The 25,498-nt window shown below is 33.5% G+C and overlaps 3 protein-coding genes, 1 long non-coding RNA gene and 1 other non-coding gene across 6 annotated transcripts; 4 read left to right on the forward strand and 1 right to left on the reverse strand.

The window, feature by feature from the left end:
- The first annotated feature begins 3,421 nt into the window (after positions 1–3,421).
- Positions 3,422–4,521, forward strand: LOC127905142 (uncharacterized). 2 transcript variants are annotated; one of them, XR_008058874.1, is made up of 3 exons: positions 3,422–3,545; positions 3,868–4,032; positions 4,172–4,521. It is a non-coding gene; the product is annotated as an uncharacterized LOC127905142 (long non-coding RNA). The 2 variants fall into 2 exon arrangements; XR_008058875.1 differs by having other exon boundaries at positions 3,442–3,545; positions 3,881–4,032.
- A 3,935-nt stretch (positions 4,522–8,456) lies between these two features.
- On the forward strand, positions 8,457–10,899 carry LOC7475689 (cation/calcium exchanger 4). The gene has a single exon (XM_002304094.4). The coding sequence runs from the start codon at positions 8,846–8,848 to the stop codon at positions 10,790–10,792; it is 1,947 nt and encodes a 648-aa protein (XP_002304130.2). The 5' UTR covers positions 8,457–8,845; the 3' UTR covers positions 10,793–10,899.
- Positions 10,900–18,036: 7,137 nt separating this feature from the next.
- LOC7478344 (subtilisin-like protease SBT1.4) lies at positions 18,037–20,755 on the forward strand. The gene has a single exon (XM_002304093.4). The coding sequence runs from the start codon at positions 18,145–18,147 to the stop codon at positions 20,467–20,469; it is 2,325 nt and encodes a 774-aa protein (XP_002304129.2). The 5' UTR covers positions 18,037–18,144; the 3' UTR covers positions 20,470–20,755.
- A 536-nt stretch (positions 20,756–21,291) lies between these two features.
- Positions 21,292–21,373, forward strand: TRNAS-GCU (transfer RNA serine (anticodon GCU)). Its single transcript has one exon. It is a non-coding gene; the product is annotated as a tRNA-Ser (tRNA).
- A 604-nt stretch (positions 21,374–21,977) lies between these two features.
- LOC7471662 (RING-box protein 1a) lies at positions 21,978–24,525 on the reverse strand. The gene is made up of 5 exons (XM_002304276.4): positions 24,306–24,525; positions 24,163–24,213; positions 24,017–24,076; positions 22,418–22,489; positions 21,978–22,329 (listed from the first exon to the last, which is right to left on the reverse strand). The coding sequence occupies exons 1-5, from the start codon at positions 24,415–24,417 to the stop codon at positions 22,292–22,294; spliced, it is 333 nt and encodes a 110-aa protein (XP_002304312.3). The 5' UTR covers positions 24,418–24,525; the 3' UTR covers positions 21,978–22,291.
- Between the last annotated feature and the right edge of the window lie 973 nt (positions 24,526–25,498).

Here is a 25,498-nt window from a genome sequence, read left to right on the forward strand (position 1 = left end):
TGGACGCAAGCGAAACTAGATGGAGCTTTTTGTAGAAACGCACATGCAAATTGATGACCGTCAAAAAAGGGTGTAGCAGCCCGTGGATAGTCGAGCTTAGCATTTTGTGGTATGTTGGTTTTCAACCCTTTTTTTCTTAAGTTATTATTTTTTTGAATTTGCTTACTTTTTTTTCAGGATACACATAACACCCAGTTGAAGGAGAGATACAATAACGATCCTTCGACCTATCTAAATCTCGATCTGAATTTGTTGTTGGAGGTAGGATTATCTGGTAGACCCAATAGAAATCGAGTGTACGATCTCTCTACCACTACAGCCAAAAACTTGTGGACGACCTGGAGTGTTTCAATCGTTGGATGCTCACAATCGGTTCTGAGCACTCAAACTCCAAAGTTCGAGGCGATTTTAGACCAGCGAGTTCAAGCTCGAACGACCTATCTTGCTGCTGATTATGAACGACTCAGTGCTAAGAAAGCCAAACTCCATCAATTGATAATGGAGATGAGATCATAGATGGGTGGTATATGTGCTCCCTTTTATTTTCCCCACGGTCCCAGCGAAGACCTACCTCCTCCTTCTCCTCAAGTGACTCTATTCTAGATTAATTGTATTTGAACTTATAAATGTTTAAATATGCAATTAATATTTGATTTTTATATTAATTTAATTAATTTTAATTATTTTCTATTTCTATTTAATAGATTTTTTAAAATATATATTTTTAAATTATTACTAATGGGGTTATTGATGAACTTAGTTCGTTTGTATATTTTAGAGAGTTGGAAAAGAATTATTGAAACTTCCAATGATTTTCTATTTATGTTTAATAGATTTTTTTTTAAAATCCAAATTATTACTAACGAGGTTACCGACGGCCTAAGTCCGTCAGTATATCTCAAAGAGTTGGAAAAGAATTATTACAAATGTCACTGTCATTGTTTAGTCATCGATGGAATAACAGACGGTTTGTTTGACAGTTATATGTCAAATTCACCGAAAAAAATACCGACGAACAAAAACAATCATTGATGGAATGACATACAGTTTTTCTATCGATGATATGTTATATTCATTTATAGAAATACTAACGGAATGAAGCAGGTAAAATTTCTTTTTTGGCACGCGTTTTCAATTAGTAGATCCATCGGTAAAATTATTACCGACAAACTCACTGATAGACCACAAATCACCAATGAGAGTTTTTTCAATGGATTATTTCCGTCCATGAGGTCGTCAGGAAAATTCATGCTGACAAACTGTGAGTATAAATATCGACAGAAAATTCTGTCACTAAATCTAAAAGTTCTGGTTATGTCCGTCAGTATTATGCAATATTCTTGTTGTGTGATTTTAAGAGATTAATAATTTTATTTAAAGTAATTTTACCAATATTGATTTTTTTTTCTTAATTATAGGTGAGGTAGAATTTGTTTTAGTATTGGTATTATATTGTAATTTTAGTATTGTATTAAGAATATGAAAATCAATAAATTTTTTTATGGATATGGATTTATAATCCACTTTTTCCTATTTTATTTAAACTTTGTTAGTGAAATCAACATCAAACAACATTGAACATCGATTAATGCTATAGATTTTACTTTCTATATTTCGATCTGTTTAAATATCATCCTTGTGTTATATAAAAGTGTAAAATATAAAATTTGTTGATAGTAAAATAAAAATTTGAAAAAATGACACTTAGCATCTTGTAATTTAGTTTGTTTTTCATTTACCCGCTATTGTTTAAAAAATTATAGTTTACACCTTAAAACAAACTATGTAATGCAAGTAACATTTTATATCATTTCTAAAACAAAATCAATAAAAAATAATTTATTTTTTACAGGATTATCATTATTCTTTATTCAATGACTAAAGATATTAAATATTATAATTTCAGCACTGAGGGTCTTGGCCTGGCGGTGGGAGGGGCTTGTCTTCTTCCGCTGCTCCTGGGTTCGAGTCCTCATGTGCACGCCTGTCACCCCCGCGGTGCCTTACATGCCCACTGGGTTTGCAGGGTGTTCAGTGGACCGTGGGATTAGTCGTGGTGCGCGCAAGCTGGCCCGGACACCCACGTAAATAAATAAAAAATATATATATTATAATTTCACCATTAAATAATAAAAAGAACAGAACAAAACCGAGCCACCACCTTCAACCTTTTCTCCTCTTTGCTTTGAATTTTTTTTGGGGAACAGAACAAAACAAAACAGGAATAATCTCAAAAGCATAACAGCAGAAGACACATAAGCAGGGCCACAAGATTAATGGTTGAGTTGTGGCAAGCCTCGCATAACGCCATGCATTATCCCTGAGGCTAGCATTCTCTTGGCCGCAGGACTGGACTGATCACTCCTGGCATAAAATATCCTCTTATTGTTAGGAAGCGATGAAGCATTTGAAAATCGCCGACGAAGTGGGGTTGGAGTTTCCTCTGAACTACTGCATATATCTTGCTCGAAGCCACCAAACCCTGATCGATTGATTTCCTTAATTTTTCTGGCCTTTTATCTTTCTGCTGTGGCCATTGGAGTACTCTTTTCAATTGTTGAGCTGCATGGTTGAGAGAATCTCGTTTCTTATTAACTGTTGAACCTTGGTTGTAATTGGTTTGGTCACTAAGATTATATTAACAACAAATCATGAAAATTAATTTTACGTTTTTTTAAGGGTTTTAAAAAAAACAAGAACAATTAATTTACAACTTGAACCTAAACAAAATCGCATCACAAGTGAAAAGAGAATAAATTAACTAAACACAAAAAAAAAATGAGGTTTTGATTTTGGTAAGATTTTGTGTTTGTATGGAGGAGAAAGAGAAATTGAGTCGAAGATAAGAAAAAATAGTTTCTGAATATGAGAGAATCGTCAGTCGAGGAGAGAAAACTGGTTTTTTTTAATTTAATATATATATAAAGATAATTTAGTTATTTTATTGGATTTGAAAATTTATATTGATACAGAATGTAAACTATTTAAAGTATATAGAATAAATGAAAAAACAACCTAATTAACTACGGGATCTTAAAAATTTTTCCTTTAAAATTTTAAAGCTAACAAGAATGTATGATAAGGTAATACACAAATGCGCAAGATATTGAGAATAATTTTAGCGTACTTTTTTTTAGTTAATCATTGATATCTGCAAGGTTATGAAAATTGTGTTTTGACTCACGATTTTACGAGTCAAAACATATAAAACATGTAAAATTGGGTTTAAAACTCGAAAACCAGTAAAATCGGTCAAACCCGGTCAAACTCGCATAAAATCGGTTCAACTCGGAAAAAACGTTAAACACGGACCGATTTCACGTGAAATATAAAAGAGCTGCAGCGCCTCCACCTTTCCCCTTTCCCCTTTCCCCTTCCCCAGTTCCCCTTTTCCCCTTCCCCTGTTCCCACTCTCTACTCTCCACTTTTACTAATTGTCTGCTGAATATTTAAGATCTGAAATTCTGAATTTAATTATCTCCAATCTCCACTTTTCACTCTCCACTCTCTCAGCGCCTCTGGTTTTGCTTCCTATCGAGAATAAGGTAAGAATTTATTCCCAAGCTTTGTTTTCTCTATCTCGCCTCTGGTTTTTTCTGTCTCGTTTTTACTCCCTGCATCGTCCACCTGAAATCCTTACGTGGAGAAGAACAAATCATTGTCCCTCTATTTACTGCTTTAACAGTCAAAGGCTTGATGGTTGTAAGCTCACACTGAAGTATTAAAATGGGTTTCTGAAATACTTATAGAGAAGTAGATATATGAGTTTTTTTTTTTTTTTTTTTTTTACTTTTTTGGATTCTTGGGTTAATTTTAATTGTTCTCTAAGATAATTGGGTCTAATTATAATGAAAATTTTGGAATTAGTGTTTAATAATAGTGGCTGAAGAAAATGAGGAACAACATGACGGAGATCAATCAGTGGTGGGATATTGGGATGAAATTATAATGCCTGCAGACGAAGAGCCACTGCATGAAAATCATGAAGAAGATGGTAAAATCACTGAACTAGAGAGCACTAATGCAATCAAGGTACAACCATTTATCTTTAATTTTCCACTTTGTTCATTTCCATGAAAATTTGGATCAAAATCAAAGTTAGATTGTAACATGTTCCAGTCTGCCTAGCTATTGTATTGACCTTAACTCTGGGATGAATTTTTTTTCCTAGGATGTATTCAAAATTTTGATACGTGGACTGTCGGTTTGATGGAAAGTGATGCAGTGACAGGTTGTGAAGAATCTGTGACGACAAGAGAACTGGGGAATGCTTGATGATACATTGCAAATGTCTTTGTGACAAAGGCTATCATATTCTTCTCCCTATAAGAAACTGTTACTGCAAACTTATGTAGATCATGACAGATTATTGGTCCAAAATCCTGATATCAAGTACTAATATACTTCTTTATTTGTACTACTTGTTCATTCTTTAGGCTTTCCATCTTCTTTTATCTGCAAGATTCTTTGAGTTGTAGTGTTAACTCTTCATATATAGTCATAAGTTTCTTTTCTTGAGAAGTTTAGCATAATGGAGAGTAGATGTTGTATGAACCTTATTAGAATTCATAGATATAATTGTTAATCAAAGAATTTTTCTGCTTCTTCACTGCAATTGTTGGAATTCATAGATATAATTGTTAGTCAAAATTTTTTTCTGCTTCATGCATTTATACATTTTTGAATTGAGTTCGTTTCTTTTTCCTTTTTCAAAGCCACACGTAATATATTTTTGTTGTAGCTAGATTGAAAATGTGTGATGATTTATTGATTATGATATTCACACCTTCTTCACTGCAATGCAAATCTAGTAATGATGGAATGATGGAATTGATTTTATTAATGGAATAATGGAATGATTTTAGAAAAAATTAATTGTATAGTATATGTATGAATATTTATTTGAAGCATGAATTTTTTGTTAATGTATTTTAAAATTCCTTACGATTTTACAATTTTACGATCCGTTTTTACAATCCGAGTTTGTTTTGTATTTTCCATGCCGTGTCAAAATCGCGATTTTAACAACCTTGGATATCTGAATTAACTTATGTGCATTTTAACTAATTCCCCGAGACTCTGAAGTTAATGACCATGTAAGTTTCCAGTGACTCTGAGATTTATAGTACTCGAACTGGTGATCTCTAAGGAGCAAATCCAGAGCTTGACCAATTAAACTATACCCCTCAGCAAGGTTGTCAAAAATATTTTTTTGACACGACACAGAATATATAATATAAACTCGGATCGTAAACTCGAATAATAAAATCGTAAAATTGTAAGTAAAATATTTTAACTAATTATATATTGACAATTCCAATCAAGTAGTCAATAAATTTTGTAAATTGTAACTTTTGTTAAACTCGTAAACTCGGTCCGAGTTGATCAAGTTTGACCGAGTTTGCTGATTTTTAAGTTTGTAACTCAATTCTACACGTTATATATGAGTTGACTCGTAATATCTTATGTATGATTTTACGAGTCAACTCGCGAGTTTGATAACATTACCCCTCAGAATTAATTTTAATGTATATTGGAATGACTTGTTCTTATACATTTTGAAGGAATATTGTTTTGGTTACAAAAGTTTGGACTTTAAATTAAGGCGAGACAATACTGAGCTCTGAACTACGGCTTTTTTTGGCCAATTTATATTCTAAGTCTTCGGACAATATATATATATTAAAGTTAATGTCGTTAACGTATATATTTTATTATGTCATGTTTTTTCTCTTGAAAAATACTTAATGTAATTTTCTTTACGTGATATATATGCAAAATGATTATGAATCTATGATAACAATAAATTTAAATTAACAAATTATTACAGATAATTTTTCAGCTTGGGAAAATTCCATGGACACCTCTAAGAAATTTCAACCTTTTCCAAGTTTGTGAAGCCCTGTGTCAAGAAACAACGATATTGTTGGACAATTCCTCAAAATCTTTGCACCATGCTAACCTGTCAATTACGAATTGCTACGTTTTCCAAAAAAAACATGCTTATAATACCTAAACATTATTTTTAATAAAAAAAAATATAATTTAACCCCATAACAAAGCGCGATCACCGAGGCTAATAATATAGTCCATGTGGTTTCAAAATAGATAATTAAATCCATGACATATTTCAGTTTTATGACAGCCTACATCCCTTCGTTCAAAATCAATTTTAATTGATGTTAAATTGATATGTGGATATTGTTCATCAAGCATACGAATGTGATTGTTGACCATTATATTTAAGCTTTGAACTTATTAACAGTTGAAGGTGTTCTTGAATGAAAGAATAAAGCACCGAGTGGGTCACGAAATAGAAATTTTAAGGACCTAATTCTACATTTTAGAGCCACAAACCTGTGATTTTCATAAATAGAAACCACAAGGACCCTTAGTGTCCTTTTAGGTTTCCTTAATAGTCTTGCAGCCCAACTGGAAGAAGCAAGCAATACTGGCAAAATCATGGCAGCAATGAACAAAGAAGTGAAACAAATATAGATTGAAGAAAATCATAAGTAAAGTCAATCCAACCAGCTTCGTCTCCAGCAACAGTGCCAGGTAAGCTCTTCTTCCCCCGTTTGCATTTTAATTAACTGCTCACTGTGCATGCGTGAATTATAATTCCTGCATGCTTGCACAGTGACATTGTTTCTAGCTTGGTCACTGGATTGGGCCTTGATCTAAGACCTATCAAGCTTATTTTGTACGATTAGGCTAGATCCAGTTTCTATAAAAAAAAAAAAAAACTGTTGAGACTGATGTGGGCCTGGATCTAAGATTCATTCAGCCTATTTTGTTTTTTTTTTTAAGGTTAAGAGTATGTTTTGCAAGCACACCTCATGCCTCTTATCTTTTTCTTTTTTTTTTATTTTATTTTAATATTTAAGTCAAATATGCCTTTTAAAATATCAGAAAATTTTTGAAAAAATAATTCGAGTACCCTTTTGAATTCATTTATGGTTCCTTGCATGTTTTTTTATGACTTTACCTAATATTGAATTGTAGACACTGCGAAATGCGAATTTGGTATAAAATATATACTAGTCTTTTCTGTTTTTTTTTCTTTTCTCCAAAAAAAATAATAAAAAAAGAAGGTTCCCTCATTGCAAAAATATAAAAAATATGTTTTGCTTTCAATTCAAAGTTTTACTTGTTTATTCAGTGACGCCAGATTCAGAAATATTTGTATTCACTAATGTTAAAATTAAGAATACTTTCAATGTTCACTAATGCCAAAATTATAAATTGGAACACTAGAATTGAAAAATATTCTGGACTCTAACATTCATTGACGCCAAAGTCATGAATATTTTTTAAAGTAATATTTACCAATGCTAGGGTTGAAAGTATTTGTAGTTGAATATTCAAATGACACTAGAGTCATGAATATTATAAGCAGACCATCAAAAGCAAAATACAACAAATCCTTAACACTTTAAGACAAAACCAGCAATACAGTCTACCTTAGGTAGAACGCTAAAATGATGATAGTATATTTCTTTTTGCGTAATCAGTCCCGTACCATATAATTTTTATTGAGTAGTTAAGGTTTCTAGTGACCATAATACTAGGTGGTAATTCCTTAAACCATATCTTTTTACCCTCTAAGAATAAAATGTTAAATATCTATTATTTTTACCAAAATTTTTAAGATAGTTGCAATGTCAAGTGCGACACAAGAAATGCAATTGGTAACAATTTTTATTTGCTAAAACATCTTTTATTTATTAATAAGATTGGTTTTGCAATTTCATTTATCATCTCCTTTTCAAACCTTAACCATATATATATATATATATATATATATATATAATTTTTTTCGTTTTTTTCTAAAACAAAAAAGTTCTCTCTTTTCCCAGGATTTTCTTTTTAAATTAGAAAAAAAAAATGAGACAAAAAAATATTGAAAGGTAGCAAGGAATTTGAAGGGTGGAATGGAGTAAAACATCTATTTCAACATTTCTGTTTTTTAAAAAAATAACAAGCTTGCTAATTTTGTACCATCTTAACTTTTTCTTAACCCATGTATATTTTTTTTTTTTTTTTTTTGAGATCATTAATTAATATTGGCTTTGAAGATCATCCAAGAATACAACTTATATCAGATAATTTTTTATATCATAATTTTTAGGTCAAACAACAAAAGCTATACATGCATAATTTTTAATGCATCACATAGAAATACTAGATTTTTTTTATAAATATTAATAGATTGAATATAATTATTTATAATTTGAATGATTTCTACAACTATAATAATACAAGATTTGGAAATAACTGAATCAATAAGGCGCCAAAGACCATGTGGATCTGCAAAATAGTACGAGCCTCTTGTCCAGTAACTAGTGAGTCCTGTTGGGCTAATGTCCATTGTTCTAACCCCCACGAAGTTTCGTGGCTTGTGAGTAGGCTTGGCGGCATCAATGAAAGTCCAAGCTATTATTGTCGTCAGAAAATCAGGAACAGAATCTTACTCCCGTACTTGCACGTGCGTGTGTGAAGCGTTTGCTGACTTCCCCGTTGGTTGAGGTTGAATCCGACCGACCCAAACGAAAAAACCAAACCAAAAATTCTTATCAATTATCTCTCAACTTCATTATACCACTATTTAATCCTCCCCCTCCTCCTAATCTTCTGTTTTTGCTCACACTTTATCCAATTCATTGGTAAGTCCTCAAGATTTTTCTTCAATTTCATTACCTGGCAAAGTTCTTAACTTTTCTTAAGAACTAGGGTTTCCTTTCCGTAAACACGAGGAAGAAACTTTAGGCCTTGATTTCCCCTCTGGGTTTCTTTTCTTTTCTCTATTTCTTTTTTTTTTTTTTTTTTTTGCTTTGAGATTAAAATGAAAGTCTTCGATAGCTTGTATGGTTCAAAGAACCCCAAATTGAAAGGGGTTTTCAATGGATTCTGTACTTTGATCTTTTTGTTTTTATTTTACAACCGGGTAGATATACTTAGAAATCCTTTTGTTGGTAAAATTTCAAGTCAAAGAGGTGTTTTTGGAGATGGGGCAAGGGGTTATTCGATTATTCATCGGGAAATGATTGAAGTCAATGCTAATTCATCGAGCTTGGCTAATGTGACTGGTGATCAAAATGACTCAAGCTTAAAGAATCAGGCTTTGTGTAGTGGGCTGATTAATCATGATGGGTACGCTAATGAATGCGAGTACTTGAAAGCTAACCCGGATTGTTCGTCGGGTGGGTTCTTTGATTATATCAAGTTTTTGTATTGTGATTGTGGTGATTTTAGAATGTTGGGTTATGTGGTGTTGGGTATCTGGCTTGCTGCTTTGTTTTATTTGTTGGGGAATACAGCTGCTGATTACTTCTGTTGTTCCTTGGAGAGGTTATCGAATCTTTTGACATTGTCACCCACAGTTGCTGGTGTTGCACTCCTTCCGCTTGGGAATGGAGCACCAGATGTGTTTGCAAGTATCGCTGCCTTTGTCGGAAAGGATGCAGGTGGTGTCGGACTTAATAGTGTTCTGGGTGGTGCGGTGTTTGTTACTTGCATTGTTGTTGGGGCTGTATCATTATGTGTTGCGGATAAGGAAGTTCAGATTGACAGGAGATGCTTCATTAGAGATATTTGTTTCTTCCTTTTTACACTAATGTCGTTGTTGATAATTTTGATGGTTGGTGAGGTGAGTGTTGGAGCGGCTATTGCATTTGTCTTGATTTATGTGGTGTATGCAGTTTCTGTGGCTGCTAATGAGATGTTGAGGAAACATGCACAGAGGTTGAAATTGGATGCTGTTACACCATTGATTCCTGTGCGAGGAAGTATATTTTCACAAACGAGTGGTGAAGAGGATACAAACATTTATAGTTCTCTGCTTGACCTTGAGACTGAAAGTGACGTGCCCCATCTACCTTCTTCCCTGCCATCATGGATGTGGGCTTCGAATGTGGCCATTTATTCCAATCACGCATCAAAGATCAATTTGCTGGATGAAGAAGGGCCTCCGTGGGGCTGGACTGATGAGGGCATGGAAATCCGCAGTTCTTCATTTTCATGTTCCAGGCTGTTGTCAATGATGGAGTTGCCATTGGTAGTGCCCAGACGGTTAACAATCCCATTAGTTGAGGAGGAAACATGGTCAAAGCCATATGCTGTAGCCAGTGCTTCCTTGGCTCCTCTATTACTGGCATTCTTGTTGAGTAGCCAAGATGATGTGGGTTCTGAAAGCAGAATCATAATGTATTTTATTGGCACTGTAGTTGGTTGTGTGCTTGGTGTTCTTGCATATCAACATACAAACTCTGATCATCCACCTCAGAGGTTCTTGCTTGCCTGGGTATTAGGGGGATTTTTTATGAGTATTGTGTGGTTCTACATGATAGCTAATGAGCTTGTTGTTCTGTTAGTTGCATTTGGCCTAGTCCTAGGAATTAATCCATCAATCCTTGGATTAACTGTATTAGCATGGGGCAACTCGATGGGGGATTTAGTGTCAAATGTTGCATTGGCAGTGAATGGTGGTGACAGCGCACAGATTGCAATGTCCGGATGCTATGCAGGTCCCATGTTCAACACTCTTGTTGGCTTAGGTGTCTCAATGCTGCTAGGAGCCTGGTCACAGAGCACTGGTATATACGTTGTTCCTCAAGACAGTAGCTTGTTTTACACAATGGGGTTTCTCATGTTAGGATTAATCTGGGCGCTTGTTGTCTTACCTAAGAACGACATGCGCCCTAGCAAGATTTTAGGGATGGGCCTCATAGCTCTGTATGTGATTTTTCTTTCAGTAAGGGTGGCCATTTCCATGGGATATTCAGTTAGTTGACCAGATGCTATCTTTTCGGAAGGGCAGAGTCCTCAAACTATTATTGTCCCGACATTTCACTTGTAAAATTGCAATTATATCATAGCGCCTGTATAATCTTGCCCTCACTTGCTGTCAAATTTTGAATGACCTCCCTTTTCAGGGCTTACATTTCACATGGTAACAGGATTAATTTTTTTTTAATTAATATGGGTGTCCGGGTGAATTTGCATGCACATTAATACTATATATATCAAACTAAGAAAAAAAAAGAGTGATCATATTAAAAAAAAAATGTTTGCTAAAAAAAAAAATTGATGTTGATACATTTCAATCTAACTAGGAGGGATACACAGAAATTTGAAAATAAAAAGGGAAGAAATGATCCAAATGAACTTTAATGTGCTTGTTAACATGCAACTCATGCATGAGCCCATGATAATTTTTAAAGATATTGGATTAAAAGATAGAATTTAAAATGTCGAAGAATAAAATTAGAAAAGAAAATCAATTTTTAAAAAAGGGCAATATTACCCGGGTTAACCTTTCAATCATGTTACCTTGGTCGTAAGCCTGGTGTAACCCAACCAGATAAAATTACGACCCTCAATTCTTAACTAACTCAACGTTAGAGGATGAAATTGAAAAACAAATCTCTCAGAACAAAAACAAAATAGTAATATAAAAGAATGAGAACAAAATATCAAACAAAAAAATAAGAGGGGAAATAACATTGATTGATTTAAGGGTGAAGTTAAAAAAAAAACCAAACATTTTACAAAAGAAATCAAAATAAAAACCCAAAATTAAAAGAGAGATGGTCAAATCTGAAATTAAAATAAAATAAGAGGAAAAATAACATTTCAATATTAGAAAACAAAATTGGAAAAAAAATCCAGCTAACAAAAGGCCCCAAAAAAAAAAAAAGAATGAGGACAAAAACTCTAAACAAAAAAATAAAAGGACAAATAACATTCATTGATTCAAGGGTGAAATTAAAAATATCCAAACATTTTACAAAAAAAATCAAAACAAAAACTCAAAATCAAAAGAAAGATGAACAAATCTAAAACCAAAACAAAATAAGAGAAAAATTAAAATTTCTATCAAGGGTGAAGTCAAAAACAAATTTAAAGTTTACAAAAGGAATCAAGATGAAAATCATACAAAAAAGGACTAAGTCACATATAAAAAAAAGGACAATATGGATTTCTGATTAAGCAGTGCATTTTTCGAGACGAAGAAAGAGAAAAAAGAAAGAAAGAAAGAAAAAGTCACCGGAGCCAAACTGCTATATGGACCACCTCATCTGAACAATGACTCCATAAGCTTTTGAACGCTGTTATGATTGTTGAATTTTCACCTCACAACACCATTGCACGCACCACTTGAAGTGCATAAAGCGATCTTAAACGTTAACAGGTAGCGCCAACAACTTTTCTTTTAAAAACATTAAATATTATTTTTAAAATATGAAATTCCCCCTATCTGGACCCTATAATTACAAAAATACCACAATGAAAAGACAAATAAGACATTAAACCCAAGCATAAAAATTTCTGACTATAGGGGTAACCAAGTAAATGCATTGTACATTTATATATAAAATATTAATTACTAATTTTAAAATATAAAATATAAAATTGCCCATTCCCATAAACTCAAAATAACCACATTGAAAAGATGAATAAGCTCATATATCTAAGTTTAAAAATTTCTGATTGAAGAGGTAACTAAGTAAATTGATTATGCATTTCTAAAAGATGAACTCGCCTCTCTAACAAAGGTTGTTTTATTTTGATTTCAAGGGTATTCAAGTTATTACACTATGTAATTACAAAGTAAAAAGACTTCTTTGTTCTCAATAAATATTACAATGACCGATTGGTCCTTATACAATTATAATATTACCCCGTGAAGCCAAGCAAATGAGTTTTTTTTTAAGGTCAAAATAATCATTATACTATTCTCGTTCACAGTACACTAAGTATAGGTGCACAATGAATTCACCACCCCAATTAGTTTTATTAAAAAAACTTCTATGTTTTGTTTCTTATGTCATTTTTATAAGCAAATGTAGAAAAGAAAACCACAATGCTATGATTTTTTGTCATTATTTTTTTAGTTAGGATTGTTAACATAAATAGTTCAATGATACCTTCTCCCATGTACAATTCCAAGAGCTTCTTGGCATTGAATCGGCTATGATGTTTAACATGTTCTTAACTATATTCAATACATCATGAATTTATTCTTCTTCTTTTCAATGTTCGTGTGAGATCCAGAGCCCAAAAGTGTTTCAAGTGGTGAGAGACGAGTAATTAAAATAAATTAGGTTTATTGAAAAAGTTCTACATCTAATTGGTAAATTACATTTCATTTCTCCTTCTTTTAATGATCATTCTTTTACAAATCCCACCAAAATTCAAAATGAATGAAAAGTCTTTAAAGATTGAGTTTGGTCGACTTGTGTTCTTACAAAAAGCGAGAGGGATTGTTGGTTTCATAGGTATAGAACCTAAACTAGAAGGTAAGTATAATAACAATAAGCGAACTTTGTCAAGCAGTAACTTGCATTTTAAATGTATTATAATAAAAGATATGAATGGTGTTTAATGTGAACTATAAATTAACAATTGTAAAGTAGCTTTGGATTTATAATCTTTTTAAATGTTGTATATTTGTTAAGCACGAATGCAAGCACAAATGCATGAGAGGTTAATGATGCATTCAGGGTTATTTATTGTGGCATTGCAATCACCAAGTTATTTTGTTTTTTTTTTTTTTATTAGAGTTAAATCTATAATGAATGGGGTTCGGTTTGAATAACAGGGAATATATAACATAATGATTGTTTTTGGAATTTGAGTACATATTATGAAGGGAGTGTGGACTTCTTCTGTTTTTTTGGATAGGGTTGTTTCTTCACTAACATCTGATGAAGGTGTTATGGTACCTGTTGTTGCTCAAGTGGGAGAGGGTTGGTTTCAGAAGTGCTAGATTTGCATAATACTCCATGTATAAGATAATTTAGTGATCTTGAGTCTAAGAATCACTTACACAACTATCATGGGAGTCTTTCTATAGATATATGTGATCTCTTTATATGAAATTCTCTTACAGGTTAGTTCATTATATATTTCATCTGACAAGCACCTATATATTCGTTAAAAGTATTCATCACACCTCAATTTATGAGAACAATTATTTCCTTTCATAATGGAAGGAACATAATATGTATCGATATTAACAACTCTAATTAATATCCAGTCTTAATAAAACATTGACCATAATCATTTAGGAATAATTTTCTGATGCAATAGAAATATTATAATTATAACTACTTTATAATTTCATTTGCAAAGCATTTTTGTCCCATGAACTTCATCTTTACTCTAGACTCGTTAATTAAACATTAAATTCATTAATCAAATATAAATGAATATTAAAGACAAAGAAAGTTTTTATTAATAATAAATATGTTATATACAAATAAAATCAATAGCTTGACCTTGAATCACTAGGTTTTTTTAATTAATTCATTAGAATAAACAACTATAGTTTTGCCTTGTACTAGAGTAATTAAATAATAATTTTTATTTTATTTTTTCATGTGTGTTGTTAAAATAAAAAAAGATTATATCTTGTGAAATACAATAATTCTTATTATATATAAATATAATAAAACATTATAAAAAATCAATTCAATGCCAAGTACGATGTAGATCCAATTGTCACCTAGATTTTAAAATATGGAATATATCCAATTGTCACCTAGATTATAAATAATCAGTCTAAATACAATACAGTCCTAATAAAATGCTCAATCCTCAATTGAATAATACAATATTCAATCTAATTCAAATCCAACTGATCCAAAAGCGATTATGGGATAGGAAAATTAAAAAGCTAACTTGATCCATACAAAGCTTATTGAAACAATTGTTTTGTAGTTCCACATATGCTAGGATTTACAAAATAAAATGATTTAAACCAGTGGCGTGCATTCAATAATCCAAGTCTATGTTGATTCAGTATTGTACAAGTTCGCCATTTGGGAACACGACCCAAATGACGTTTCATAAAAAAATAAAATTGTTTTTGCTTCAAATAATTTTTTTATGTTTTTAGATCGTTTTAATTTGCTAATGTCAAAAATCAATTTTTAAAAAATAAAAAAAATATTATTTTAATGCATTTTCAAGAAAAAAATAATCGCTATCACAATACAAAATGCTACCTAAATCTCAATTGATTGGAATTGGTGTAGGCTCTGAAACCAAAGCTAAAATCAAAGAAGGATTTGGATTTGAAACCAAAAAAAAAAAAAAAAATTGACTCCAAAACATAAACCAAAATAAAAAAAAGATTAAAAATTGAGTCTAAAATCAAATAAAAATGAGCTAGAAACCGAGCCCAATGAAAAAGAATCATAGGCTCAAAATTAAGCCTAATACAGTTGAAAAATAGGTTGCAAACCTAGCCCATAATGAAGGTAATTATTCTATAAGATTATCCCTATGAGTATGACATGAAGTATACCTACAACCATATTTCATACCAAGCAAATTCATGTGATTTGTGTGTGTATAATTACTCATGAATCACCAAATACATACCATGAACATTTTTACTCGCAACTATACTGAGAAGAATATTTTCCTGCATTTTATCTTTTTCTTTTACACATTTTATTCCTCTTACATCATACTACTTAAATATCAAAGGTTTCATTAACCTATATAAGATACTTGTTTTGTAGGACATCATGAACCACCAACTAAGTTTTTATTCAAAAAAAATATATTTTAAAGTCAATTAAACAGCCAAGGAAAGCCTAAGATTATTGGAAGTTTTATTTTACTTTATTAGTAGGGTTGTCTATAGGGACTTAAACAAAAGACAGTTCAATTACTTTTCTTTCCTAGTTCTTTCTATAGTTGACAAACAGAAACTTCAAGATATGAGAGGGTGACATACCTCCTCATTGTAGGTACATCAAATTCCTTAAATCTATAATAACTAACACAGAATGTGAGGATACTCACAAAGGCTCTACTAGTCACTCAAGAGCATCTCAAGGCCTTGCCTCCTTTTCCACATGTGGCTCCACCACTTGCACACTCAATACATATAGAAAAATCTAGTTCGAGAAATAAATAGGTCAAAATGATATGCAAGAGAGAAAAAAGAGTATTATCATCCCTCATATCCTATACAAAAGTTATTCCCACTATCATGATAATCATTCTCCAACTAGATACTACAAATAATATAAAGCCCAGCCCAAAGACAAACCAACATACATTCATCATTGTTGTCACCTCTTTTTATTAGAGATTTCTCGTAAAAGTCTATACAAAAAAAAAAGTTTAGAAGGAAGCTCATTCCACAATTATAATGATTTATAATATAAAAGTGTACATCGCTTACCGCTAGAGTGGTTCTCCAATAAATATATTAGTGTTGGATACTCGCATCCCTAATGATTTTATTACCATAAAAATAAACCAAGACAGTTATGTAGGGATTTAAAGACAAAAAAATTTTTTCTTTGCAAAACATGCATAACAACTTAGAGCTCATCATAAAAGATAAAGATGCCATGTAAAAAATCCTCTCGATCATATTTTGTTGGTCAGCCTAGATATGGTACCATAACTTGGATCCTAAATCCATTATTGGCTTTAGAAATCTCAATGTGAAACTCATAACTCACTTTAGTATGAGCATCCTATCTAAGAAAGCATTCACTGAACTATTTATTATCACACAAAGAGATAAGAAATTCATAAAGAAATGTCTAAAAATATTTAACAAAAAAATGCTCAAGCTATAAGGCTCACTTGAAATAATGGTTATAAAGGCCTTGATTAATGGGGTTTATAAGTCTTCTATATGAGAAAAGTTGTATATTCTCCTAGACAAAACCTTTATAAAGGTCAAACAAGTAATGGACAACCTTGTTAGTATAGATAAAATGAGTGTTGTAAGATAAGCACATCCACACTTTTAGAAATATAAGGATGAGTGTGACCAATCTTCAATAAATCCTTGTTCACCCAAGAGATCTCAGTCAATTTGCCTTCCCCAAGTTACTAAACACAATCACATTCGAGGTTAAAAGGCATATGCTAAATGCACACATCTCGACCAACACCTACATTTCTAAGACATGAAAATGAAGAATTTTCTCTCGTGCATGATATTAAAATCAATTGAAAATATATTATCAATAAAATATTTTTAACTTTTTTATATAAATAAAAGCAGTGATATCTTTATGATTAAGATTGCCTATGTCTATCGTTGTCTAGGAAAGTTTTCTTATAAAATCTATGCTTCTAAGAAAAACCTTCATGTCTCCACACGAAATCATCAATATCTTCTAGAAGAATCTTCATGCCTCTATGTGAAATCTTCTTGTCCTATAAGAATCTTTATATGGTTCCCCATCCCCCAAAAACAAAATTCTTATGTACAAAATTGTTGTTCTAAAATTGAGGCAACTAACTAATTTTAAAAAATAATAAAACTTAATTCAAAGAAACACAATAACCAACAATATAATTAAAATGCTTAAAGTAAAGAGATAAAGAAGAGAATTTGCAAAGTTATTTTTAACATGGTTCGACAAGCTTATATCCACACCTTAAGTACCAAATCGTATTTCAATATTGTATTCCTTCAGTAGTCTAAATTCAAGAGTACAATAGCTACTTGATAATCCACACCAAGATTTTTTTTTTCACTTGAAGATATGCCCTCTTCAAGTTTTTCCCACTTTAAAACATACCCTCTTCAAGATTTATTTTTTGGTGAAATCAACTCACCAATACCACAAGTTTTTACCTAACTCTCAAATATTTATAAGAATGATTTTCTATCGTAATTAACTCTCTTGATAGAATGATTAATACAATTGAAAGATTTAATATTTTTATATCTTATAAGATAACATTTATATGATTTAAAAGTGTTTAAATGGAGTGAAAATAAAAATAAATATTTTTGTACCAGAAGGTAAATAACACAAATTATTTTCTGTTCTTTTTTTATTATTTTAAAAAAAGTAATTTTTTGTAGCACATGGTAAGGTTATCCCAATGGATTGGATCAGTACTTAATAAATTCGAAAAGCCTTGTTGTCATCTTGCTAATAAAATCAACTACCAATCATGTGCTGCCATTACGTCCTCTTGTAGTGTTAGAGGTAAGATACAATGTTTACATCAGTTATTGAAAAGGCAGAAAGATCACTGTATGGGCAGTTGGGGATCCAAAGAATCCAAAAATAAAAATCACACGAAAATTCCCAGCCCATCCTATATCTCAGTAAGCCAACATCCACACGCACATACAGAAAAAACCTCATGGCTATATCCCCTCTCCCCTTCCTTTACTGTCTCCTCTTCTTCCTCTTAACCCTCCCAACCCAATCATCATCATCATCAGACCATCCACAAACCTTCATCATCCACGTGTCAAGATCCCACAAGCCCTCCCTTTTCTCTTCTCACCATGATTGGTACACCTCCATCATTCATTCCCTCCCTCCTTCACCTCACCCTGCCAAGCTCCTCTACAACTATAACCATGCTATCCGCGGTTTTTCAGCCCAACTCACAACCACCCAGGTGGAAAAGCTCCGCCGTGTTCCGGGTATTCTTTCAGTCATTCCCGATCAAATTCGCCAGCTTCACACCACGCACACCCCTGCTTTCTTGGGCTTGTCAGAAAGTTCTGGTCTTTGGGAAAATTCTGGTTATGGTGATGGTGTGATCATTGGAGTTCTTGACACTGGAATATGGCCTGAGCACCGGAGTTTATCGGATTCCGGTCTGTCTGATGTTCCTGCCAACTGGAAAGGGATCTGTGAGACAGGACCTGACTTTCCAGCCTCTTCTTGCAACAAGAAACTTATTGGTGCTAGAGCTTTTAACAAGGGCTATATAAGTCATAAAGGGAGACATATTGATGAATCAAAAGAATCTGCATCTCCAAGAGATACTGAAGGTCATGGCACCCACACATCAACAACTGCAGCTGGATCTTCGGTCCATAACGCGAGCCTTTTCGAGTACGCGAGTGGAGAAGCTCGTGGTATGGCCTCAAAAGCAAGAATTGCTGCTTACAAGATTTGTTGGAGTTCAGGTTGTTATGACTCTGATATTCTTGCTGCAATGGATCAGGCTATCTATGATGGAGTCCATGTGATTTCTTTATCTGTTGGTGCTACTGGTCATGCTCCTCAATATGATCATGATTCGATTGCCATCGGGGCATTTAGTGCATCACAACATGGAATTGTTGTGTCTTGCTCTGCTGGGAACTCAGGACCAGATCCATATACTGCTGTTAATATTGCTCCATGGATTCTTACTGTCGGTGCTTCAACAATTGATAGAGAGTTTCCTGCCGATGTAGTCTTGGGCAATGGATGGGTTTTCGGTGGGGTTTCGCTGTACTCTGGCGATCCACTTGTTGATTTCAAGCTTCCTTTGGTGTATGCTGGTGATGTTGGGAATAGGTATTGCTATATGGGGAGTATAAGTCCATCAAAAGTCCAGGGGAAGATTGTGGTATGCGATCGCGGAGGGAATGCAAGAGTGGAGAAAGGAGCTGCAGTGAAGCTTGCTGGTGGGCTTGGAATGATATTGGCAAACACAGCAGATAGTGGCGAGGAGCTGATTGCTGATTCTCATCTTCTGCCTGCTACTGAGGTCGGTGAAATTGCTGCCGATAAGATTAGAGAATATGTCAAATTGAGTCAGTATCCAACTGCAACAATTAATTTCCGTGGAACGATAATTGGGACTTCACCTTCAGCTCCTAAGGTTGCAGCCTTTTCGAGTCGTGGTCCGAATTACTTGACACCAGAGATTCTGAAGCCAGATGTCATTGCTCCTGGTGTTAACATCTTGGCTGGTTGGACTGGATTCGTTGGACCAACAGATTTGGAAATTGATCCTAGAAGGGTTGAGTTCAACATAATATCAGGTACCTCGATGTCTTGTCCTCATGTTAGTGGAATTGTTGCTCTGCTTCGAAAAGCATACCCGGATTGGTCCCCAGCTGCTATAAAATCTTCTTTGGTGACCACCGCTCATAATTTAGACAATTCTGGCAAGAATATCAAGGATCTTGCTAGTAGTGAAGAATCAACACCCTTCATTCATGGAGCTGGTCATGTTGATCCTAATAGTGCTCTAAATCCCGGACTGGTGTATGATATGGACACAAGTGACTATATTGCATTCCTTTGTGCAATCGGGTATGATTCTAAGCGAATTGCGGTTTTTGTCAGAGAGCCTCCTAGTTCGGACATATGCAGTGGTAAAGAGGGCAGTCCAGGCAATCTCAACTATCCATCATTCTCTGTTGTTTTCCAGTCCAATAGTGATGAGGTTACTTATAGGAGGACGGTGAAAAATGTTGGGAATTCTCTTGATGCAGTTTATGAGGTTGAAGTGAATGCTCCTGCAAATGTTGACATCAAGGTATCCCCAAGTAAGCTCGTGTTTAATGCAGAGAATAAGACCGTGTCTTATGATATTACCTTCTCCAGTGTTAGCTCGGGTTGGTCTAGCATTAACTCGGCAACATTTGGATCGATCGAGTGGAGCAATGGGATTCATAGAGTAAGAAGTCCAATTGCTGTCAAGTGGCGTCAAGGATCATCCAGGGAATCCATTTAAGCACTGGATATTGGAGAAGTATCTGGAATAGTTTCAAACTTGGGGCATTGGCAGCCTCTTGTGTACAAATTATGTGGTGATGATGATTTAGCTTTTCATTTCAACGAGATTTCAAATTGGAGATTGTGCAATGGTTGATCTAGGAACGGGTTAAGGTTAATGTATTTGAAGAAAGGCATTTTTTTTCCTTGTTTATAATGTACTGATGCTTTCCATGGTGAATTGGATGAAATAATGCTTTAATTGCTTCTACTATTGTAATCAATAGATTTTCTCCATTTCTTTTGATGTTTCTTCTTCTTCTTCTTCATCCGCTATATAAGTTGTACGTCCATAGATTCATAAGAAACCAGCATAAGCTACGTAAATTTAGGGGAGAAATGAAGCTTTAATGGATTACAACAGAAAAGACGGCGAGCAAGTGAACAGCTAGTGTCTGTGTTAACCATGCAAGTGAGCATCTCCATCTTCATGGTCTTCTCAAGATTCAAGTGATATCATCTTGTGGGAAAATACACACATCGAATTCAAGTGCACCTCAAGAGTTTGTCTACACCTCATGGAAAAATTACATGCTCCCAATAAGTAGGTGATGATGAGAGGAAGAAACTGCACAAGAAAAGAAAGTATTCGAGCTATTTTTTTAATTTTTTAAGCAAATTGTTGAAAGAACAGCCAGGTATTGAAACAGGATAATCAATGCAACCGGACATAGAGCTTTAGGAAGACCTTCACGGTATGAAAAAGAGAGGTTAGTGGATGGGCTGGAGCCTAAGGATAATAACAAATAAGATCAAAGTAAAATTGCATGAAAAGTGTAACGACGCTTTGGCCGAGTGGTTAAGGCGTGTGCCTGCTAAGTACATGGGGTTTCCCCGCGAGAGTTCGAATCTCTCAGGCGTCGTTTAACATCTTTTTACCCCTTTTTCTTACGTAATTTGAGTTCTTTTCCTCTCTATTTGCTCCATAGGAATCCACGAGCGAGGCAAAAACCTAATCAGTAGAGCAGAGCTAAAAGGTCAACATTTTTCTCATTAGGCCAACATTCATCTAACACTCCATTTACTTCAATGCTTCTCAAGGTAAATCAGATATTGATCAATTTGAACATGCTTCAATACCGTACAAATATATGTTTGTTTTTGAAAAAAAAATTATTTTAAATTAATATTTTTATTTTATATATTTTCAGATCATGTGTTGATATCAAAAAATAATTTTAAAAAAATAAAAAATATTATTTTAATATATTTTTTAACTTTTTACAAATAATTTTTAACATCATCACATTAAAATAATCAGAAAAACTTAAAAAAATTAATTTTAAAAAAATTTCATAAAAACAACAGGCCCTAAGAATAATCAACCCGCAGTTCAAAGGTTGATTTGGTGCTACTTGCATGGCCAAGACCTGAAGGCATGCGCAACAGTACCTTTCAACCTGAAATAGAAGCTAACAGCTCCAATAAACATGACCTATGATATGAAATCAATCTGCAGCTACGCAATTTGAAAGTGGGTTTCAGCATTTCAAGAAATCAAATCTCCACTCTGAGATTGCACAATTACAAACCCTGATCATGACATAAATTTGATCACACAAACAGTAGAGCGTACTGTGCAACATCCCATCCCATAAATCGGGGCCAATGACTTGAAAAAAAACTTTAGCATACAAATACAATAATGATCCAATATGCTGCTTTTAATAATCTTATATAATGTCAAGTCAGTAGAAACACGTTTTTGTCCGCAGGTTCTTTTATTTCCAGGTGCTGGTCTACAGGAAGTCCATCCAGCCGTTCTGCTTGCTTCATCAACTTTAGTGGCCATACTTCTGAAACTCCCACTCGCTATTATCTGCACAAGTGAGAGACAAGTAAATGCTCAGGTGTTTGAGGATATACTAAATAAATCAAAGAAATCATATGCATTCTCTACCACGTACCGAGAGGACACACTTGGCGGGTTTTGAGCCACCGGCTGATACAGTGGAAGTGGAAGGCATGGTTGCACACACCTGTGATAACAAACCAAGTCTCTTAGCACATGTAAGCAGATTGATAAAACAAATAAAACACAAACCTACAGGATAAACCAAAGTAACACATCAGAATTGATCATATAAGCAACACCGTTGAAGCTTCACATCAACCCGCATAATCATTAATAAAACAATACAGTTAGAAGTTTGATATGATTAGCTATCAAAACAAGAGACCTAGATCAGGTGCCATGCTTATTTCCAGTAACAAAGCTAGATGTTCACGTGAAAAAGAAGTTATCTAGGGAATCATGGTTTACATACTAAAAAATAAACAGTCATAACCAATAGACAGAAGAATAAGAGAAGGGCAGCAACAAAACCAGCATCTTGACCCACCATTTCTAACTTGTATCATTGAGAGCTAAAATTAAACAAAATCATGATCTCCCATGACCCTCACTATTATTATGGATTACCAAACAATGCCATGATCAGTGTAAGTCCCCTATCATTTAAAAAGAAAAAGAAAAAAGAAGCAGAAATACAAGACCAAGATTTTTCTCCTAAATTGCCATCTTGAAAACTGAAAATGGTGACTTCAACCAAGTTGATCAATAGCAACAGCACAACACTGACAAGGCACACAAGGCTCGCAAGGGAAGCACTTATCAATGTACTAAAAAAGTGAAAACTAAATTCTGACACTTGGGCATAATTAGCTTATCATGCGCTCATAATTCATAAAAAAGATAAAGTTTGATAGTTTACTTATTAATAGACCAACAGGGTTGCAACCTGTGGTGCTCCAACTAGCAACACATGTCCAAGATCAGACTATCAATCCACACATGCTATATCAAGGAAGAACGTTGAAAAAAATTAAAAGCCGAAGTCAATTGCAGCAATCAGGATAATTAGAATAAGCGAATGTTCTGAGTCAATAGCATCATGTTCAGGTGAAATCATCTTATAATGGAACTTTAATTATTAAGGGAATGAATTCCCCGTACTCACAAAAAAGCCAACTCCTTGAAACAGATGTAATGTCAGTTATCGACACCTAACTGCGGACATCATCGGCTTTGGGACTTTCAGCTAACCATCCTAACATACAACCATTGCAAGCTCGTAGTGGGCATTAGTTTCTGCACACAGACTTATTCACCCTTCTATTTCTGTATTTCTCATCAAAGAAAATACATAGAGCTACAGAAAAAAAAATTTAAACCATACTGAGCAAGGGAAACACAGCCACACTAATCTAACAAACACTGCTACCAACAATTACAAGATCCTATCACATTAAGTCCTTGTCTAATTCAAATAACAGCGGTGACAAAAGGGTACCAGTACATGCAGTGAAGCTCAAAACAAAGTGCCCATCAAAGAGAAAACCCTTACCCAAACCCAACACATTAAGAAAACCCTTACCCATCACATTAAGTCCTTGTCTAATTCAAATAACAGAGGTGACACAAGGGTAGCAGTACATGCAGTCAAGCTCAAAACAAAGTGCCCATCACAGAGAAAACCCTAAATTCAAGAAAGAAGAACAAATACCCCAGGCAACAGTGCACTCCTCGCTTGTAGCACTAGCTTGATTTGCTTGGCACTCAATGCCTACACAAATACATACGATGTAATCAATAAATAAACAGAAAAAAGAAAAGTCTTGGAATCTTGAAAGAAAGAAAGCCATGACTTACAAAGATCCATGATATGGTTTCTACAAATAGCGCAGTTATCCACCACAATATCTGCAAACCCATCAAATAATTAACATAAAAGAAAAAAAAATTCAAAATTTAAGGGTTAGAAAAAGAGAGGAAGTACAAGGAAAGAGACAGACCCCAAGCCCAAAGAGCAACAGCATTCCACTTCTTAATTTCGAATCGCTTCGGTTTCCTTGAGGAAGAGGAGCTTGCCTCGCCTGCCGGAACCATCGTCACGTCCGTGTCCATCTGGGTTTGGGCTCCGGACTAAGGAGATCGAGTTGAAGAGGGTTTTTTTTTTTAAAAAAAAAAAAAGGTAAAGAGAGAGAAATAGTGGAATGGCGAAAAGGGGAGCGTGAGGAGGTGGTGAATTTATTTGCTCTTTCTAATAATTTCAGAGGGCGACTGGGATTTTTTATATTTTAATTTCTTTCTTGAAACTTGTTTTTCATATAATATTTTTCTTACACGTTACTACATATTATCCAAATATTTGTATGGTTTATGTTATTTGAAAATAAAAATTATAAAGCTTTTTAAGGTGAAATAAACTAATTATGAATTATTAAATTAAAAAATGACTCAATTATTAATGAGATGTTAAGCCTTGTTTTATTATATGATTTAAACTAATAGTATTAATTTGTTATAGTAGAATTGTTTGACACAAAATAGTCATATTTTAATGAGGTATTAATTTTAAATTTATTATTTTGAAATTACAGGAAAAAAAAAACTTATATTTGCATCTACATAGAGTATAGAACTTAACTTCTTCTTTTTTTTGTCTTGGGAAGAAACGAATTGCTACACACATGTGTGTGTATCCACAGTTTATCTATATTATCGACGTCAAGGGATAACTACCAAATTTACTTTTGAGGCCGGAAAATATATTGAGATCAAAATAATTATTCAAGGATACATTTAAAAGTTATGTGGGAATGAGTCGTGAGTTTGTTTTTTTTTTTATTATTATTATAAGGATAGTTTTTTATTAAAAAAAAATAGGTTTTTTTTTTAAATTACTATTGAATTTGATGGATTAAAAAAAAAAACTCTAAGGAGCTGCGGCATATACAATCCACATTAATAATTATAATTTTGCCTTTCAAAAATCAAAGGTTGAGCACAAACTCAGAGGTAAAATAATATTTTTTTATATTTTATCATTCAGTCTAATCAAATCATAACTTATTTATATAAAAAAATTATTTTAAATATTTATTTTAAATCAAATTATATTTTCACCGGTCATTTAAATTGTTTTTAGACTTGCTAAGACAACCGAGCCACATCGTATCAGTCCGCACACAATTTAATTTTTTTT

The sequence above is a fragment of the Populus trichocarpa genome, chromosome 3 (genome assembly GCF_000002775.5).
Source record: "Populus trichocarpa isolate Nisqually-1 chromosome 3, P.trichocarpa_v4.1, whole genome shotgun sequence".
NCBI lineage: Eukaryota > Viridiplantae > Streptophyta > Magnoliopsida > Malpighiales > Salicaceae > Populus > Populus trichocarpa.

Coding starts and splice junctions, on each gene's coding strand:
- LOC7475689 (XM_002304094.4), top strand. CDS start 8,846: ATGAAAGTCTTCGATAGCTTGTATGGTTCAAAGAACCCCAAATTGAAA.
- LOC7478344 (XM_002304093.4), top strand. CDS start 18,145: ATGGCTATATCCCCTCTCCCCTTCCTTTACTGTCTCCTCTTCTTCCTC.
- LOC7471662 (XM_002304276.4), bottom strand. CDS start 24,417: ATGGACACGGACGTGACGATGGTTCCGGCAGGCGAGGCAAGCTCCTCT. Junction 24,077..24,162: donor AAACCATATCATGGATCTTT/GTAAGTCATGGC, acceptor GTATTTGTGTAG/GCATTGAGTGCCAAGCAAAT. Junction 22,490..24,016: donor GGAGTGCACTGTTGCCTGGG/GTATTTGTTCTT, acceptor TTGTTATCACAG/GTGTGTGCAACCATGCCTTC.